Here is a 17,818-nt window from a genome sequence, read left to right as displayed (position 1 = left end):
GCTGAACAGGACATTACCTCTGTCGTTCCGTTATCATTGATGCCATATTTATCTCTGGTTTTCTTGATCTTCTCAGAAACAACTTTGATAAATTTTTTTATTTCCTGAAAAATCAAAAAAAACAAACAAACAAACAAAAAAAAAAAACAGTGTGAATAACCCATATTGATAACACATTTTCCACGACTTTGGGAAACTTCTTTTTCAATTTCACTCTGATGTATACTATGTAGTTAGAAATTTAATAAAAGACAAGATTTGAGACAATGTTTTTACTACAAAGTGATTTCCAAAATCAATGGAGAACCACCCCTATTTCAGTCCTTCTCTAGTAGTTTTCTGACATGCAGAGGGGATCCTGAGATCTCAGAGGTTGCATCTGAGGAATAATAGTTCTTGCAGGCACTATGGAGGCTACCAGACAGGTTCCTTGAGTGAGGACCAAATGACTTCAATTTGGAAAGCTTCATTACTGTGTGAACTACACGATGATGGAGGAGCTGTGATCTGAACTGGTAGTAGGAGTAGCCTCAACTAATTTAAAAACCACAGAGCCTTAACGTATTGACTTAGGCAGGTCACATTAATTAAAAAATTTTCCTTTCTTCCTTCTTTCTTCCTTTCAAGAAAACCTATGAACTACAAACCACACTGCCCTGTTTTATAAGCACAAAGCTTTATATAAGAGTAGGAACTTAAGAAATGCTCTGGCTGTATTACCAGAAATGCCTTTTTCTTTTTTAAAAAACACACACACACACACACACACACACACACACACACACACACACACACACACACACACACACAGATACTTATTTACCACATACATTAAAAATTGTTTTAAACATTTAAAAAAAAATTGAGTTACAAATCCTCTTCCTGCCTTCTGCCCCTCCTCCAGCCCTTGAGAAATATGACATTGAGCATACAAGTGAAGTCATGCAAAACAAGTCATTTTTCAGACAGTTCGAAAATTTGCCTTGAGAAAAAAATGTCACAACTTCCCAACTGTGACCAACTTTTCTGCTTTCCTATAAGTGTCTGCAAGCCAGGTTCATTAAGGCCAGTGATCCAAATGGAAGTTTAGCTATGAAGAAAAATTAACTATCTGTCCTATTAACTTTAACATTCTAATGTATATTGTAAAATGAAGGGAAAAAAAAGTAATTTCACACATTTATCTGTGATGGTTAATACCACCTTACTTGTCATCATGTTGGCCTTATTAAAAGTCAATATAAATATCACAAACCCAAAGCTGGCTTTTTATGTCCCTAGAGGGCTATAATGGATAGATGGGACCCTCCCTTTCAGAAAGGCACTAACTTTTTTCTAACCTCATACATACATCAGTCAACTCTACAAACAACTCAGAACATTGAAGCAAATTTCATTAAAGTTAGTGCACTTGCTAAGTAGAAAATTTCAGAAGGACAAAAACAACAACAAAAAAGTGCCAAAGCTTATGTCTTGGATTAGACTTAACGATTCTCACAACTATAAACTGGGATGAGATAAATATCTGACTTCTCTTTGAATTCAACCTTTTTCCCCTTTTGAAATTATCAGGAAACTCTGGTACTGAAGACCTCTCATCAGCACCTTCCCCTGGGTTGGTCTTTGCACCAAGTCTACTTATGGACTAGCAGGGCCTTTTCCACAGCAGTTTCCTGAAAGTTCTCTGGATCCTGGAATGACAACTGTTATTCATTCTATTGAGGAGGAGGGGGCAGTAAAGAGGGTGGAAAGAAGAGGCAAGGTAAAATACAGCATATTTATTCCACCCATAAAGAACCAGAGTACAGCTGCTGCACTTTCAACATGTAGGCCCTTGACAATAGAAATAATCTTTCAGGGGCTCCTTGAATGGGCAAGTTACCAGGAGTTCATTCCTCTAGAGAAAAAGAGTTTGAGATCAGTGCAATGAAATCTGCTAGATGAGGTACGGCTTGAGAGGCAATCAGAGGAGACCAGCCTGGCTAGGTAAATCACCTACATGGGGGGAACTGTCCTTAGGTCCAAGTTGCAGCCCACAGCTCTGCTATGCTCAAGGCTATGTCTCTACAGGAGCACTGGTAATCTGGACTGAACTGGAAGACTCCTTGTCAGATGGGGAAGCCTTGGCCTAACCAGGAAGTCTGGGCAAACATTATCTTTAAGAGATAATTCCACCTATCCTTTCCCAAAAGTGAAAAGGAAACCATGACAAAAAAAGTCAAATTTCTCAGAACCCAAAGCATAAAAAATTAGAGAAATCAAGTAAATCTCAAATTCTTATTAATACTGTAGCTCCAACAAGTTAAGGAGTAGAATTAAAGCAAAGAGTTAGCAGGGATAGGAAAGATATGTGTATGTGTATGCAGGGGTGTGCCGTGCATGTGTGTATCTATCTATATACATAAATATTAAAAAAAACCCTGTAGTTTCCAGGTTAAAATAACCATGTGCCCAAACCACAAAACATGCTAAAAGCATTACCTCACTTGTGCCTTACAAGCTGTCTGGGTTAATGTTAAGGAAAAACAAAAAAGTAAATAGAAAGTTGAGAGAAACTAACATGCTAATGTATAAATGTAATTTGCAAGTCTGAACTAGATCCCCCAGAAAAAGACTAGGAAATATTCCTGCTTTTACACGTCTTAAAAATTCACAGGAGTGTTCCTTCTCCTTCCACCTTACAACTCATCGATGAAATCAAAAGCAGAGTATGTTCACCAAACCCAAAACTCTGTTAAGATAGGCTACTCTTAATGCATTCCTAATTGATACAGGTATGCTTTTTAAAGCTACATCATCTCTATACTTTGGACTCTAATTTATTTCCTGGTTCCATGTAGTTATTTGAACTGCACATGAGCTAAGAAGAAAAGCTCTTTACCAGAAGATCCTTGTTACCTTATGCTCTAGAGCATATTATAGTAAGAAAAAAAGGAGGTGGAGAGGGAAGGCCAATGAAATTCTGCCTTTCCTCATTTTGGACAGCTACCCAATGTTATGGATCCATAATACTGTCAGAAAGTCAATTATCTTACAAGGAGGGGCCTACAAATTCCTCTGGATACAGAATTGCTACAAGTAAAGATAAGAAAAGCAAAAAGGGAAGATTCAAAGGATTTTAAAAAACCATTTATTTCACTTACAGCATTTTTCTCCACTTGCTAAGTAAAATAATACAAGAGCATCTGTAGCTCAAGTAAAAGGTGTGCATGAGCGCACACACACCAAAAAAAAAAAAGATAAATAATGTTGGATTAAAAAAAAATCTGTCTAGGTAAAAAAACCACAATATTGAGTATTTGATAAAGGAATATTATATTAAATAGCAAAAATTCTACTGAGTAGTTCTCAACCAAAAATATTTGAAATGCAATCTTGTTTAGGAAAACTACAGCATGTAAAATTCTATTTACCTGAAGAAAGCTGTCCTGGCAGCAGAGGAATTCATTTCTCTTCATGATAGATTCAGTCGTTAGCACCAATTCATTTTTACTGAGGGCTGGTTCACTCTGGCATGGGAAGACTGCCTCAAGATTAAAATGGAAGAAAATAGGAGTAGCATTAAATGAAAGAAAATTTCATAAAGAAATAAGAAAGTTAGCCAACCAGAATATGTATATCTAAAAGTTTAGCAGCTCATGAGTTTGTTTAAATTAGCTAAGTTTCCCAATCCCAAAGATACACAAAAAGAAAATAGGACTAGTTTTTCCTGATGACTCTGTCCAAATTGTCTGTGGTTTTAAGCAAGTGCTGAATTAAATGCTAGTATTGGACATGAATAAAATTTCTGATTTTTACAAAATCCAAACTCATGCTCCAGATCAGAGAGAAGGTGACTTCATCAAAGGATGAAGTACAAGGCTAAGGTATTCTCCTGGCTGCTGTATAGTCTTAAGGCGGCACTTGCATGTTAAAGCTGCACCCTTGCTTTAATCCCAGCTCCAAATCCAGAAGACAGGTTAAATCTTACTTTGATGTTATCAAGCACTCTTTTGAACTCCAAAGGCTCATCTTTCCCCTCCATGGCTGCAGGATCCAAGCCATCACCACCATAAATAAACTGGATAATATCACCAGTTGAGCTTCGGACAGTTAGGTCATATTGTGAGCAGAGATCTTCAAGAGATTTCACAAGCCTTCTCTAAGGAAAAAATGAAGAAGAAGCAAAATTAGGGCTGCTGTGAAAGGATTATGTGTCCATAAAGTGAATTTATTCAAACTTTTAACATAACCACTTACAGGATAAAAAGGCTGTCCTACTCAAACACATCAAAAACATTCTCCAACACCCTCCCCTTCAAAATAGAGTATATATAAAATTCTCATGACAGATATATTGGGATTTCACATACACCATATCCTTTAGAACTCTTTGTGTTTGCAAATGTCTGGATACAATATATTTCAAAATACACACTATTTAAACTCAGTGTTCTGAGCCAGCTCTAACTTTGTCTTCAATCTCCTAGGTTTTACATCAGTGCAATGGCTTTGCATTAAAAAAAAAAGTGAGCCAAATCTCCTGTATGCTCCAATATGCATTACTGAGAATTGGGTCAATGTCCCTCATTAGGGACAGAGAAAAAAGGGGAAGAGGGATAACCTTGTAGTTGAACCAATAAGCAGCAACTCCTAGGAAACTTCAGAAAAAAAAAATAGCTTGCACCAGAATTCATTTTTGTACACTGACATATTGCTCTGGGAAATTTGTCATTTCTACATCAAAAAGGCAAAGATAAAAAACCCCAAAATATATTAAGGCAACAGTGGCAAACTCACTTCACAGCCCCTCACAGTTCTGTCAAATCTAACTTGCAGTAAAATAAGAAACAACTTGTTAGAAAATGCAATGGATTATGACTATGCTGTAAGAAGCAAGGAATGTGATCAACATATGGGAAGACTTATCTGAACTGATGTAACAATATAAACAGGAAGCACAACAACAAAGAGCAGTGACAAGGAGGGAGTTCTGTCCCCAGGAAGAGCCACCAGAAGGGCTTGCTTCTGGGCTTCTCTGCAGAGGGGGAATGTTGCTGAACACAACAGACTGAGTCAGTGTTTTTGAACTGATTTTTGCCCCACTTCTAATCCTTTCCTCCCTTAAATTCTTGGTTACAAAGGAAGGCTCCCTTGGAGGAGGAGCAGACTGCAGGGATACTCTGAAATGTGAGCACTGGAAAAACAAGAGCTATTCATATGAATATACAAATTCAGGTGACCAGGATTTAAGATTATGCTTTTATCAGTAAATATTTAAAAGGTCAGGTTCTGCCTAGCTGCTCCAGGCCCCTAGTCAGATGTCTGGTTTGTTAGGATACACAACCTGACTTATATAACTCTCCAGTACTCCTATGCGAAGTCTGGCACTATGGAACAGTGTGCATTCTAGCGGGGGACCAAAAAGCCTATGGCCTAACCTTCAATGAAGGGTGGTCCTAGAGGAGAAGTCCCTGCCTGAGGCTGGCTGGCTGCTGCATCTACTGTCAGGTACCTGCTCTGCCTGACAAGAGTGCATTGTGCCCAATGGGACTGTTTGGAACAGATTTGGAATCAAAGGACCTGCCTTTTAAGCAAAAACTAGAGAAATGAGAGCACTTGTGTGAAACACATAAACACATCAGGGTTTGCAATTCCTCCACTTACCTGCATATATCCTGTCTCAGCCGTCTTGACAGCCGTGTCTACCAGCCCTTCCCTGCCAGCCATTGTATGGAAGAAAAACTCCGTTGGTGTCAAACCAGAATAGAAGCTATTAGCAACAAAACCTTTGGCAGCAGGAAGCTATATAGAAGAAAAATATAAACATATAAAATTGAGGGTTGGATGAGACCTTCAATAGGTATCTTCCCATCTAAGTAATGGGAAAAGGGCCTGATTTGTAGTCGAAGGATTCTGAGTGCCTCTACTTCCTTTTCTGATTAAGGGTGATGGAAAAGAGGATCTGCAAGGTCCATTCTGGCTCAAACTTCTATGAACCCCCTCATTTTAGAGATGAGGAAACTGAGGCTCATAAGTACACTGACTTACCTTTTATCACAGTTAGTGACAGACCCAAAATTAGAACTCGGACCCCTTGATTTTTAGCCACTCAGTTACTAGTATTCTAACATCTCCTTCCAAGGTTCATAATTTTAAAATATACCTCAAAATGTATATCCCTCAACCCAATAAGGATTCAAGACAATTCATACATTGCCTATTGATTCCTAAGCCACAGGTTTTATTTATACTTCTTCCTTAAAGATGAAGTAATCTTACCTAGGCCTGGCTAGAATGAGTTCTGCTAAGCTGCATGTCACATAGCAGTGACGAGACAACTGCGATAGTTATTAGATCAATGGTCACCTATGTGTTTTTAAAGCATTAAAGAAGCTGCTCAAAAATGAGCTAAGGAATATTGGGGAGCTCAACATCCCCAATTCTTTGAGTGATACTTTTAGTCCTAACAATTATATTGAAGCACTTGGAAAAAAACCCAAGCACAAACACAGATTATAATCTGTACATCTCACTAGACCTTAACGGCTACAATTTAATTACTCAGATTTGGGCTGAGTCTTTTCTTCTACAGGAAAGCTACGATACCTAGAGGAATGCAGCTAAGTTCTGTGTGACCAACCTACACGTCTATTTATGAGTCAAGCAGCGAACACCTAAAAAAACTATTCACTAATATCATATGGAAATGATATCTTAAATTTCACAGACTTCAGTCTAAGTTCCTGATGGATTTTCCTGAAAATCTTGCTGGTTCTAATCGTGCTTACCTTTGAGTGCTTCTCAAAGTGAGGTAAGGATCTATTCTCAAAGCCGTCTGGCACACGAGAACCACTGATAGCCTGCTGTCCCACACAAGCAATCATCTGGGATATATTAATGAAAGAACCTAGAGAAACAGATCAGGAATCCAACCTGAGAGCTGATTATCTTTGATGACAAAAGGTCATGTATTTTTAAAAATACTAGCTGGTATTAAGATAGACTTGCAGATTTGGAACCATGCCCCCAAAGCTAGCAAACTGTATTCCCTTTGTCCCAGTGACTCCACTATTTGATCTTATGCTCAAAAAACAAACAAAAAAAGAAACAGAGAGGGTGCCCATCAATTGAGGAATGGCAGAACAAGTTAAGGTATAAGATAGTGATGTAATCCTATCACGCTACAAATTCAGGGTTTCAGAAAAATATGGGAAAACTTTTATGAGCTGATGCAAAAGAGAGCAGAACCAGGAAAATAATTGTACAATAACAGAAATAATGAAAATATAATCAACTCTGAAAAATTTAGTAATGCTGACCAGCACAATGATCAACCATAATTACAAAGAACTCATGATAAAACATTCACTTCTACTTCATGAATTCAAGAGGACAGATAGAAGCATATTTTTCTTTTCTTTCCTTTATCTGGACATGGCTAATGCAGGAATTTGCTTTACATGACCATACATATTTATTACACAATATGTATGGGAAGGGAAGGAGGAGAGACTGCAGAATGGAAAATAAAATTGAATTTTTTAAAAAAAGATAAATTCCTTAAAAGAAAAGTAGCTAATCCTCCTCTACCCCATTCTTAAAAAAACTAATGACTTGCTCTTAGTACTAGATCAAATATCTTCTCTTTGTCTCTCTCTAAAATTTTTATTCATTCATTCATTCATTTTACAGCTCTTTTCTTAGAAAAGCTGAGTCAGCTGAAGAAGCCCCTTTCCTGGCAGACTTACCTTTAGAGCCACAAAGGGCCATGATAAGGGGACTATTGCTCTTATCCAGCTCTCGGAGGCAAGCACTGCCAGCATGGTCTCGGATCACAGAGAGTTCCTTAAGGATTAATGCCTAAGATTTCCATAGAAAGACAGACACAGGAGTCTGAATATTACATATGCATCAGTTAACAAGTATGACAAATTCTAAAACTCATCTTTATAAATTAAATTGGAATACTGAATTATCTCTATTATTTTTTTGTCCAACTTTCCAAACAAGTCCCAGACAACTTTAAAAATGACTTGCAATTACCTGGTTCATTTGAAACTATGCCCAAAGGGTATAAAATTGCCCATAGTCTTTGATTCAGCAGTCTTATTACTTACTCTTTGGGTCTGTATCCCAAAGAGATCATAAAAGAGAGAAAAGGACTCACATGTATTGGCAAGGAACTGGAATGGCCATGTGGATGCCCATCAGTTGGGGAATGGCTGAATTAAGTTATGATATATGAATGTTATAGAATATTACTGATCTATAAGAAATGATCAGCAGAATGATTTCAGAGAGGTCTGGAGAGACTTACAGGAACTGATGCTGAGTGAAGTGAGCAGAACCAAGAGAACACTGTACACAGCAACAAGACTGTGTCAATTTTGATGGACATGGCTCTTTTCAGCAGTACAGTGATCCAAGACAATTCCAATAGACTTGGGATGAAAAATGCCATCCACTACCAGAGAGAACTATAGATTCTGTTTGTTACTCTTTTTCTTCCTCATGGTTTTTCCTTTTTGATATGATTTCTCTTGCACAACATGACAAATATGGAAATAAGCTTAAAAGGACTGCATATATTTAACCTATATCAGAATAATTGCTGTCTCGGAGAGTGAAGAGGTAAGGAAGGATAAAAATTTGGGACACAAGATCTTATAAAAATGAATGCTAAAACTATATTTGAAAAAGTATAATACACTTTGGGGAAAAAAAAGAAAGGAACAACTCAGATGAGTTAGTCAGGTCTTGTGACTTTGGGAAATCTCTCCACATCAAGTATTTCTATAGAATGTTGTCCAAAAAAATGAAAGGAGAGGAAGAGGGGGAAAGAGATAGGAAGGAGGAAGAGTCAAGAGGAGGAGGAGGGGAGAGAGAGAAAGAGGGAAAAGGGGAAGGCAAAGAGGAGGCGAGGAAGAGAGGAAAAGAAAAAAGTGAGGAGAGAAAAAGTTATTTTTAGAGTAAGACTGCTAAGTTTGATTTCTTTAAGACCATCTCTTCAGACTATTAACACTTGACAATTATTCTGACAATGCCAATGAAATCTGTACAAAATCTAGAGTAGCAGGTAATGTAATTTAAAAAACAGGCTTTTTTACATAGTTTTTAGCCCTTTCAAAAATTACCCATTTCCAAAGCAGTAGTGTCAGCTTCTCTTCTAACAGTGATGACATGATGACGTGTCCACGCTGAAGATGGAACAAATGCTAAGAAACAACTGTAGAATGGGCCCCAAATACTCAGATGAAACAAGAGCAACCCCAAGTGGCCAAATGAACAAATGTCTAGGGTTTTTTGACGTTGAATGTTTGAACCAAAAGAGAAACAATCATAACTTAGAAATAATTTAGTCCTGGTTATTCATATCAGGACATTGAGATCTCTTAACAGCTAAGGTGACTAGCCCAAGGTTATGGTAGATAATGGGAGCCAGGACTAGAATCCAGATCCAGTGATTGCAGAAGTCACCAGAGTTTCTTCAGCTATACCATGTCTCCTCACAATCATTAACCCAACAGAACTCCTTTTTGGCAATTAGGTTCACTGACAGGAGGCCTCACCTCCAATGTCTCCTCCGCAGTGCACCCAGGCTGCTGCTGAAGTTTGCCTGTGTTCAAGGCTTCGATATATTCATCACATTTTTTGTAGCCAGCATTCAGTAATTCGTATTTGGCCTTCAGCAGTCCCTGGCCAGGCGTGACATCGCCGATTCCGATGGAGAAGCCTCTGTTGGCTGCAGTGCAGAAAAGAAGGTTAAGATGCTGAGGATCTTAATTAGTGAAATACTATGCAGATGTCAATGTACAGAATGTTTTTACATTTTTTAAAAAAGTAAACAGAAATTTATAGAAAAACAGGTGAACGTTCAGTTGATTCTAGTGACAGACATGGATAATTTATCCAAGTATAAGTTCACTTTTGAAAAAAAGCAACTCTGCTAAAATGATGAGAACAGCTGTTTTCCATTTGCCACTTTATTGAGCTTTTCAGTGAGAAAGTATAATTTGTGAATTATTTGTTTTTCACAATGATTCCTACAGGGACCCTGAAGTACTCACACAGATAAACAGGTGCCAGCCTGGCAAGTCGTGACATCGCATCAGCAGCTTCAATCTGCCCCCAATCTCTCAGTAAAATGTAAAAGATGTTGTTCTTAGATCCAGATCCTAAAGTTCCTTTGTCCATACTGCCACTCATTAATTCACTGTTCTGGATGGTCACATCTACAAGCACAAAAGTTAGTTCGCTTAGATCAGTTTGAACACCTACCATGATACAAGTGGCAGGCCTATATGGCATGCGTATATAGCTGACTGGGGGCCAAGTTGTCTTTTTTTTGGACAAGAAATGGGCTTTTGTGTTCTGACCAACTTATTTAAATTGAAAACTAACTAGTTCCACCACCCAGACCCCAAAAGAACCAACAAACAGACAAGCAAAGAGCCAAACATTCCCTAAATCACACAGTTGAGGGGGGAGAAAGTCCAGGAGATCTCATAGCATTAACTGTTATTTTAGAGGTGGGGGAAGGGAGGTATCTGATGCAGAAGCAACCTTTCAAGAACTTGAAATTCAAAGCCTGGGCCACAGAAGTCAAGCTCAAATGTGAATGCTTTTCTGGCTAGGGCTCTATAGAATCATGGCTTTAGAGTGAGAGGTCTTATCTGATCCTCCATTTTACAGATGAAGAAGATGACCTTCAGAGATCACACATGGAATAAGGAGATTTCAAACCTTGATCCCGACTCTAGAATCAGGCTTCCTTTTTTAATTATTAAATTTTTAATTCATAAAATATGCTAATATTTCTGAGGCTTTTAAGGCATTCAACTTACTTTCGTTTTTAACTGAAGCTCATGAAAGTCAGGAGAAAACACATGCACACATGCACACATGCACACACGCACGCCTTCTCTGTCAACTCACGTTTCTAGATAATAATAAAAACCTTAAACTACCAAACACAATACAAACAACAATGTGCTGGTCAATTCCAGATTTTTGGAGGTTGGCATTAAGAAGTTCCTGATGTTTATGACAATTGTGTATTTAGTGAAAAATATATTAACTGTGGCATGAAATTTTGTAGTTTTCTTCAAAGCTTGTAGAGTTGTATTCTAACGATGGGAAAGAAAGAAAAATGCACACTTTGTCTAAAGTCCCAGGAACACTTTCAAATGCCTCCTTCTAATTTTTGAAAGAAAGGAACATGGACTTTTCTCCTCCCTAGTCGGTATACACTAAAGAGCAAACTTTGGCCTAACTCACAGGAATCATTAACACAAAGGTCCTCCCCTCGGCCACAGTACTGCTTGCCCTTCGTTCGAAGGTTGGCTCTCACGGGATTCTCATCACTGGGTTGAAGGATGAGACTGAAGACTTGTTTTCCAGTCCACAAGGTGACAGGCTGAAAGTGGAGAACACATCAGGATAAAGAATCAGCTAACTAAGAGTTCCTTCATTATGTTTTTGTCATGTGAAGAAATCATGGATTTATTACAACAGCCAAAGTTGGCTGTGAGTTCAAATCCCTGCCTACAAGTAAAATTTACAGGCTTGGTCAGGCTACAGACAGTCCAACAATAAACCCACACTAGTCAAAACTTCTAAAAACCAACCTTTAGGATTGTTGGGGGAGGAAGACGAACTTTAATTTTCTCATCCTTGCCAACTAGAATGGAAGCAATGATCTGACAAGCTTTAGCTCGATCAAAGAAAGTATCTTTATGAGTAAGAAGATAGGCACCTAGAAGTTTTAAAAATATAAAAATAGTACTGAGTGGAAAATATACACTGATCACATTTTAAAATAAATCTTAGAAGTCACTAAAAAAATATTACAAGCAAATGTAGTAATAAACCAATTAATTAAAACAGTCAACATTTATGTAGTCTTTACATTTTATAATCTACTTTCCTAAAAAGTGACGAAAACCAAATTCAAAACCTTTAGCAAAGGCTGTTTACAGATACAAAGATACCAGGCCAACCAGAATTAGCACCAGCTCCCCCATAACTTAATTTTGTGACACTACACAAATCCTTTTCCTTCTGCTGGCCAGTTCCTTTGTCTATAAAAAGAAGGCTTGTGAATAGAGAATGTGCATGATTTATTTTACCTTTAACATTTTAGTTCAGCATACCTATGTTCAAAATACACTTTGGTGATTATTTTTTAAAAATACTATTTTACAAAAACAAACCACCTGAATGCCTAACTGTACTATGGGCACCTACTTTCCCATCTCCTCAAATGGGCATGTGACATACTTGTCAAGAAATCTTGAATAGCAGCAATTAGTGGTTCCCCATTTCTTGGTGTTACTAGGTTTGCTTTTGTCTAAAAGAGAAAAAGATTAAATATACCATAATTCACCATAATTTAGAATCATTTGCAACAATTCTTCAAATGTTTTACAAAAGAACTGCTTCCTTTTTTTCATATTACATAATAACTATTTGTTACCTGTTCCTCAGCAACAATTCCCCAAAAATCAATTCTTTGAAGGATCAAGTGTTGTTTTTTTAAAAGTTCAAAAAATGCCATTTAAAAAAATTTTAAACCATCACTCAGACACTCTACTGAATTTCTCTTTGGCTAACAGACCACATCTCTGTTTCAGATGGCTAGTCTTAGCCTTTACTTTTGCTTTTTCTCCTTAGTCTTTTTTTTTTTTTTTTTTTTTTTTTGAGACTGGGACTCTTCATCTGTCCTATTCTGCCAGAACACTGGCCACTCTCGGGCATGATCCCCTACTGTTCAGCACAAAAGCTTTGACCCGCTCAGTTTTTAGTACAGCTCTACTATGACCCTCCCTTGTTCTTGGAGGCTTCCATATTTGTGCTAGACCTGATTACCTTGTAGCCCTATTATAGCTTGGGCCAGATGCACTAGCCTTCTTAGTAGCAGAGATTACAGGTGTGTACCACTATACTTAGCCTTGTGACTAATCTTGGCATGGCTATCATGGGGAAAGAAAGAGGCTGGTTCCCTAGGGATCAAGGGCATTTTAAACAGATACACCAGGATTCAATGTCATTTCAGGGTGGTGGGAGGAAGTTAATGTTTTTGGGCCTTCAGCTCCAATACTAATGGCTCGTCAGTTTCTATCATAAGAGTTCAGGAAGAGAAACAGTGACACTTGGCCAAAACGAAAAAAATACTCTTATCTTCAGCACTCTTAACAAGGAATATTCCTATATGAAAGGCAGGAAATAGCTTGGAATCCATGTTATATTCCCGACTATTAAAGTAAATGACCATTTTTCTAAAAATGCAACACAACTATAACTCATTTATCTTGAGGTCTCTTTGCTTATAATCTTAACTAGGATTGGAGTAAGGACATAGTCAAGAACCCCAAAAGGGAATACAAAGATATGATGTACTTTTAATCATGGAAAAGCCCCTAAGGCCTTAGAAGCTCAAAGTCCATTTATCTTTGTTTTAGACTAACAAGTCCAACAAGCTTGATTATCTGATTTCCCAACCACAGTGAAAGAGAAGCAGCCAATTAGAAGTACATCATGTCTGTAGGTGGGGAAGGGCAGCTGAAGCCTCAGAACGTGACAAAGGATAAGAGGTTTCTATTAAAGGCAGGTACACAGAGTAACAAGGGGCAGATTAGTTTGGAGAAAACAGGTGCCATTATAAAATACAGGCAGAAGAACTAAATACCCCAATAGTCTGGAAACAATTTGTGAAGGGTTGAAAGTCTACATACATTAATAGCTTCTGAGGGAATCACTGAAAAATAAATGTTCAATGAAGAAAAGATTAAAATATCATCAAGAAAAGGTTAGTCAATAGATTTTCTTTTAGAAGGCAGAGAAGAGTAGAAAGTATTTCAGAATTCTTACCATTCAAATAAAACAATATTGGAGCTAAGAAGGACATGTTTAAGTTATATGGAAAGTTCATTTATGGGGAACCTCTTACTTCCTGATGATATTCAATATATGAGGACATCTAATAATAAGAGGCAGCAAGCACAGCCTGACAACCACGCAAATATACATACTAAGTATCAGGCAGGATTCAAATTCCATCTGATACACATCCTCTTGGTGACTCTGGGCAAGTGACTTAACTCTTAGAGTTCCAGGCAACTTTCTTAACACTGTAAATAGATGATCTACAATGAGAGAGGGAGGTCTTTCTTCTCATCAGGAATCCCTTACCTCAATGAAATCACCAGTCTAAACAACAAAGAACAATTTGACTTTTGTAACTGCTGGTGCTGTTCTGCTCTATTTTCTCTAAGGAACCATCTGAAATGATGGGGGGAGGAGACAGGAACATTATTTCTGATAACCTTCCAAATCCTATTAATAACCAAGTGTGGACCATTTACAATTAGCCTCATCAACCAATTTTACATGGAGAGAAAAAAGGCCAAATTAAAGAGTAAGGCCAATTAATAGCTACACTAGCTCCCTAAGTCCCTGGACATGAGTTCCTAAGGAAGCCTCTGAAGGAGTCCATGCACAAAAGCCATGGTCTTCCAAGTAAGGTACACTGCCCCTGGACAAAGGCTGGCATACCACTTACCCCCATCAGAACGAGAGCCTCTGCTTTAGCTTCTTCAGTTTGAGGAAGATGAAGGTTCATTTCATCTCCATCAAAATCAGCATTGTAGGGTGTACAGACACATTCATTAAATCTGAAGGTTCGGTGGGGTTTCACTCTTGCCTACAAAGAGAAAAGCAGGTTTTGTGTGAATATATATATATATATTTGGACTAAGCCAATGCATTTAAAAATGGTTCCCTAGAAAATGGGATTCTCTGGCTCTTAGAAATGGATTTCTGAGTACTCTATTAAGTTGCTGTTATTATTTATGTTGCATTTTCATTTTCAGGGTTAGAAGAATTCAGAAAATCACACAGGCCAACTCCATTACTTTAGAGATGAGGAGACAGAGTCATTCAAACAATTTTTAGTGAACAGCTCACATGGAGTAAACAGTACAAAAATCAGGCCCTCCTGTTCCAAATCCAGTTTTCTTCCATTAAACCACAAATCCCATGAGAGTCATAATGGGAATGTCACTATTTTGTATGAGAAGTGAAAAGTCATTTTTTAAAGATGTGGGGAGAAAAACAACTCAAATTAAATATTTCTCCCAACTAAATCCTAATCCCATACAGATCTTAAAACTCTTTTTTGGTGGTTTGGTATCAAATAATGTATCTATCTTCAAAGAAATCGATTCCCACCCCCTTTTTGAAAATAAAAACAAAACAAAACAAAACCCAAATCCCTCAAACTTTTAAGATTGCTTACACAATCCTTTACAAAACATGTACATGTTAGAATGAGTTCATGTAAATTCAACTAATTCGAAGACAGAAGTTTTTGGATGTTTTATGAATTAAAATTGCAGATCTCTTTCACTTTAATCTTTAAAAAAATTACCACTGTCACTGTAAGCCCAATTATAAAATAAACAAAGAAGCTATGTCTTAAAGGAGAACTAAAAAGACAAATTATTTCAATAACCATGGCTTCTTATTAAAATAAAAAACTTCAAAAAGTCAAATGAATTTTCTGCTATTCCATTACATACAGGGTTTCATGCCCTTTGGTCCATGAGATTATTTCAGTTAGTTTTTTTTTCATCCAGTCTCTCTGTATTTATTGTCTCAAGATAATACTGTCCTGTCAAGATTCACAGAACACAGGAGAAATTGAAGTTTCAGAAAACCAAAAAGGAAGGGAAAAGTTTTGAAAATACGTTGAGATTACTGTATCTACTATAGAAGCCAAGAATTTGAGGTTCTGTGTTGCAGTGTATTTATAAGAGAGCTTCCATGTAATAGAAAATAAAGTAATTCTATACTCACTAAGTGAGCCATGATGCTCAATTTGTGCAGCGAAGGCTGTCGGTTGAATAATACCACATCACCATCTATGAGATGTCTTTCTACAATGTCACCATACTTGAGCTCTTGAGCCATCTTCTCCCGATTTCCATACTTCAGAAACCTTATGACAAAAGTCAATATTTCTCAGAAAGAAATTCAAAGAACTTTTCCTCCCAAAATCAAAGCTTAAGAGCTATTATTATTAGCAGCAGCCTATCCTTTCCTTAACTTTTTTTTTTATATAAAGCATCTACCAAGAAGGAAAGTATGATGAACTGGAGTTGATGTTCTTTGGAAAAAATCTAAGTGAAATCTGCCCTTATTATGTAAGAATTCAGAAGGCTTAGCTTTTCAGTTCTAATTTATATACTACTAAAGTTTCACTGTTTGAATTAAAAGTACTATTGAATAATCTATCAATCTACCAATATGTATTTAAACGTCAAACAAAAATGGTAAACATTTCTTTTTTTTGTTACAGGGCAAAAATAGTGCCAATAAAACCACACTGCAATATTTAAAAGTTCTTAAGCTCAAACACAGCATAAATTCCATAAGGCCAAACAAGGAAATGGAAAATTCTAAATTCTGCAATTAAGTTCCTTGGCTAAAAATGAAAATGCTTCATTACAGAACCTTAGCCACCAAGAGGCAAATAAATTTAGTCAAAAGACAGTACCTTTTCATTTGCATGTGTCGTTGTTGAATGAAGTTGGCTCCTGGGTGAACTTCAGGACCATTTCTAACGAGCTTCCTCATAAAATTGATGTTTGCTTTATTTACCTATAGGACCAAAATGAAAATAAGAAAATTCTTTTTTATGAATGGTTTGATTTCATGTTTCTGTTGATTCAGCTACTAATTTTTATGTTCTTTAAATTAAATAATAATTAGAAAAGAGAATACCCCACATAGTCCACTAACCAAACTTCTTGAAAAGTGGACCAAGTTGTTCAATAAAAAATGTATTTTATATGTGTGTGTGTGTGTGTGTGTGTGTGTGTGTGTATTCTTTTTTTGGCTTGACACGGAGCCCAGTATTAAAGAAAACCACAGCAATTTTAGTGGAAGATCTAAGAAATACAGAATCCTAATAGGCTCTTTCAAACATGTCTCTGATCTACTGCTAATTAGGAATCACCAAGAAGGAAATTACCTTTCCTCCCAGTATTATGCCAGAGATGTCTAGAATCCTATTTAAAATGCCCTTCACAGCTGTAAAATACAGAACATACATTACTCTGGGTGGGGCAATGGACAGAAAGCCAGGAATAGATTAGGGAGACTCATCTTCAGATCTGGCCCCAGAGATTTACTAGATGTGTGACTCTGGGCAGATCACTTAACTGTTTGCCTCAGTTTCCTCATCTGTAAAATAAGCTGGAGAGGAAAATGGCAAACTAGTACAATATAGTATCTCTGCCAAGAAAATCCCAAGTGGGGTCATAGAGTCAGATACGACTGAAAACCAATGAATAACAAAATACATTTCCCTTGGATCAAGATGGATGACTTTTTAAATGGAAAGCAATCGAAGCACTTAGTTTGACAGAGCTTACCTTCTCAGGAAAGGTTAATATTTTGGCCACATGAACCGGAACGGCTACTTCATCAATTCGGAGATTGGGGTCAGGTGAGATGACTGTCCTGCCAGAAAAGTCTACCCTTTTTCCGGAGAGATTTCCTCTAAAGCGCCCTTAGAAACAAAATGGAAGGGATAGCCTGAGTCTGTGGGCTGGGCTCTTTTTCCCAAGTAACTATAATTCTACCTGGGGTATGTTTACATGTCCAGCCTGACTCTTCTGGAAATGGCAAATGCAAAATAACCAAGGATTAAGGTTCTCCTTCCCCCTTGGGATGCCAACCCATCTATGCCAGGCGGGGATAATGCTTGTGCAGCTGGGTCCTTTGCATAGAAGCAGACTCTCCCATCTTCATAGTCTAGTGGTTCCCAAAGGAA

The 17,818-nt window shown here is 37.4% G+C and overlaps 1 protein-coding gene across 1 annotated transcript in view; it reads right to left on the bottom strand.

Moving 5' to 3' along the window:
• The window catches only part of POLR3A (RNA polymerase III subunit A), a 40,236-nt gene that overhangs the window by 12,658 nt on the left and 9,760 nt on the right, over positions 1 to 17,818 (bottom strand). Inside the window, exons 8-22 of the mRNA XM_074296738.1 lie at positions 17,418 to 17,554; positions 16,538 to 16,641; positions 15,838 to 15,979; positions 14,543 to 14,683; positions 12,262 to 12,331; positions 11,610 to 11,737; positions 11,260 to 11,398; positions 10,050 to 10,214; positions 9,552 to 9,724; positions 7,731 to 7,842; positions 6,771 to 6,889; positions 5,647 to 5,784; positions 3,971 to 4,141; positions 3,414 to 3,527; positions 18 to 104 (exon numbers count right to left, since the gene is read on the bottom strand). Of these exons, the coding sequence (XP_074152839.1) occupies positions 18 to 104; positions 3,414 to 3,527; positions 3,971 to 4,141; positions 5,647 to 5,784; positions 6,771 to 6,889; positions 7,731 to 7,842; positions 9,552 to 9,724; positions 10,050 to 10,214; positions 11,260 to 11,398; positions 11,610 to 11,737; positions 12,262 to 12,331; positions 14,543 to 14,683; positions 15,838 to 15,979; positions 16,538 to 16,641; positions 17,418 to 17,554 (1,940 nt within the window). The remainder of the gene's footprint in view (positions 1 to 17; positions 105 to 3,413; positions 3,528 to 3,970; positions 4,142 to 5,646; positions 5,785 to 6,770; positions 6,890 to 7,730; positions 7,843 to 9,551; positions 9,725 to 10,049; positions 10,215 to 11,259; positions 11,399 to 11,609; positions 11,738 to 12,261; positions 12,332 to 14,542; positions 14,684 to 15,837; positions 15,980 to 16,537; positions 16,642 to 17,417; positions 17,555 to 17,818) is intronic.

Source organism: Sminthopsis crassicaudata, chromosome 2 (genome assembly GCF_048593235.1).
Source record: "Sminthopsis crassicaudata isolate SCR6 chromosome 2, ASM4859323v1, whole genome shotgun sequence".
Lineage (NCBI taxonomy): Eukaryota > Metazoa > Chordata > Mammalia > Dasyuromorphia > Dasyuridae > Sminthopsis > Sminthopsis crassicaudata.
This window is presented reverse-complemented; position numbering and strand designations above follow the sequence as displayed.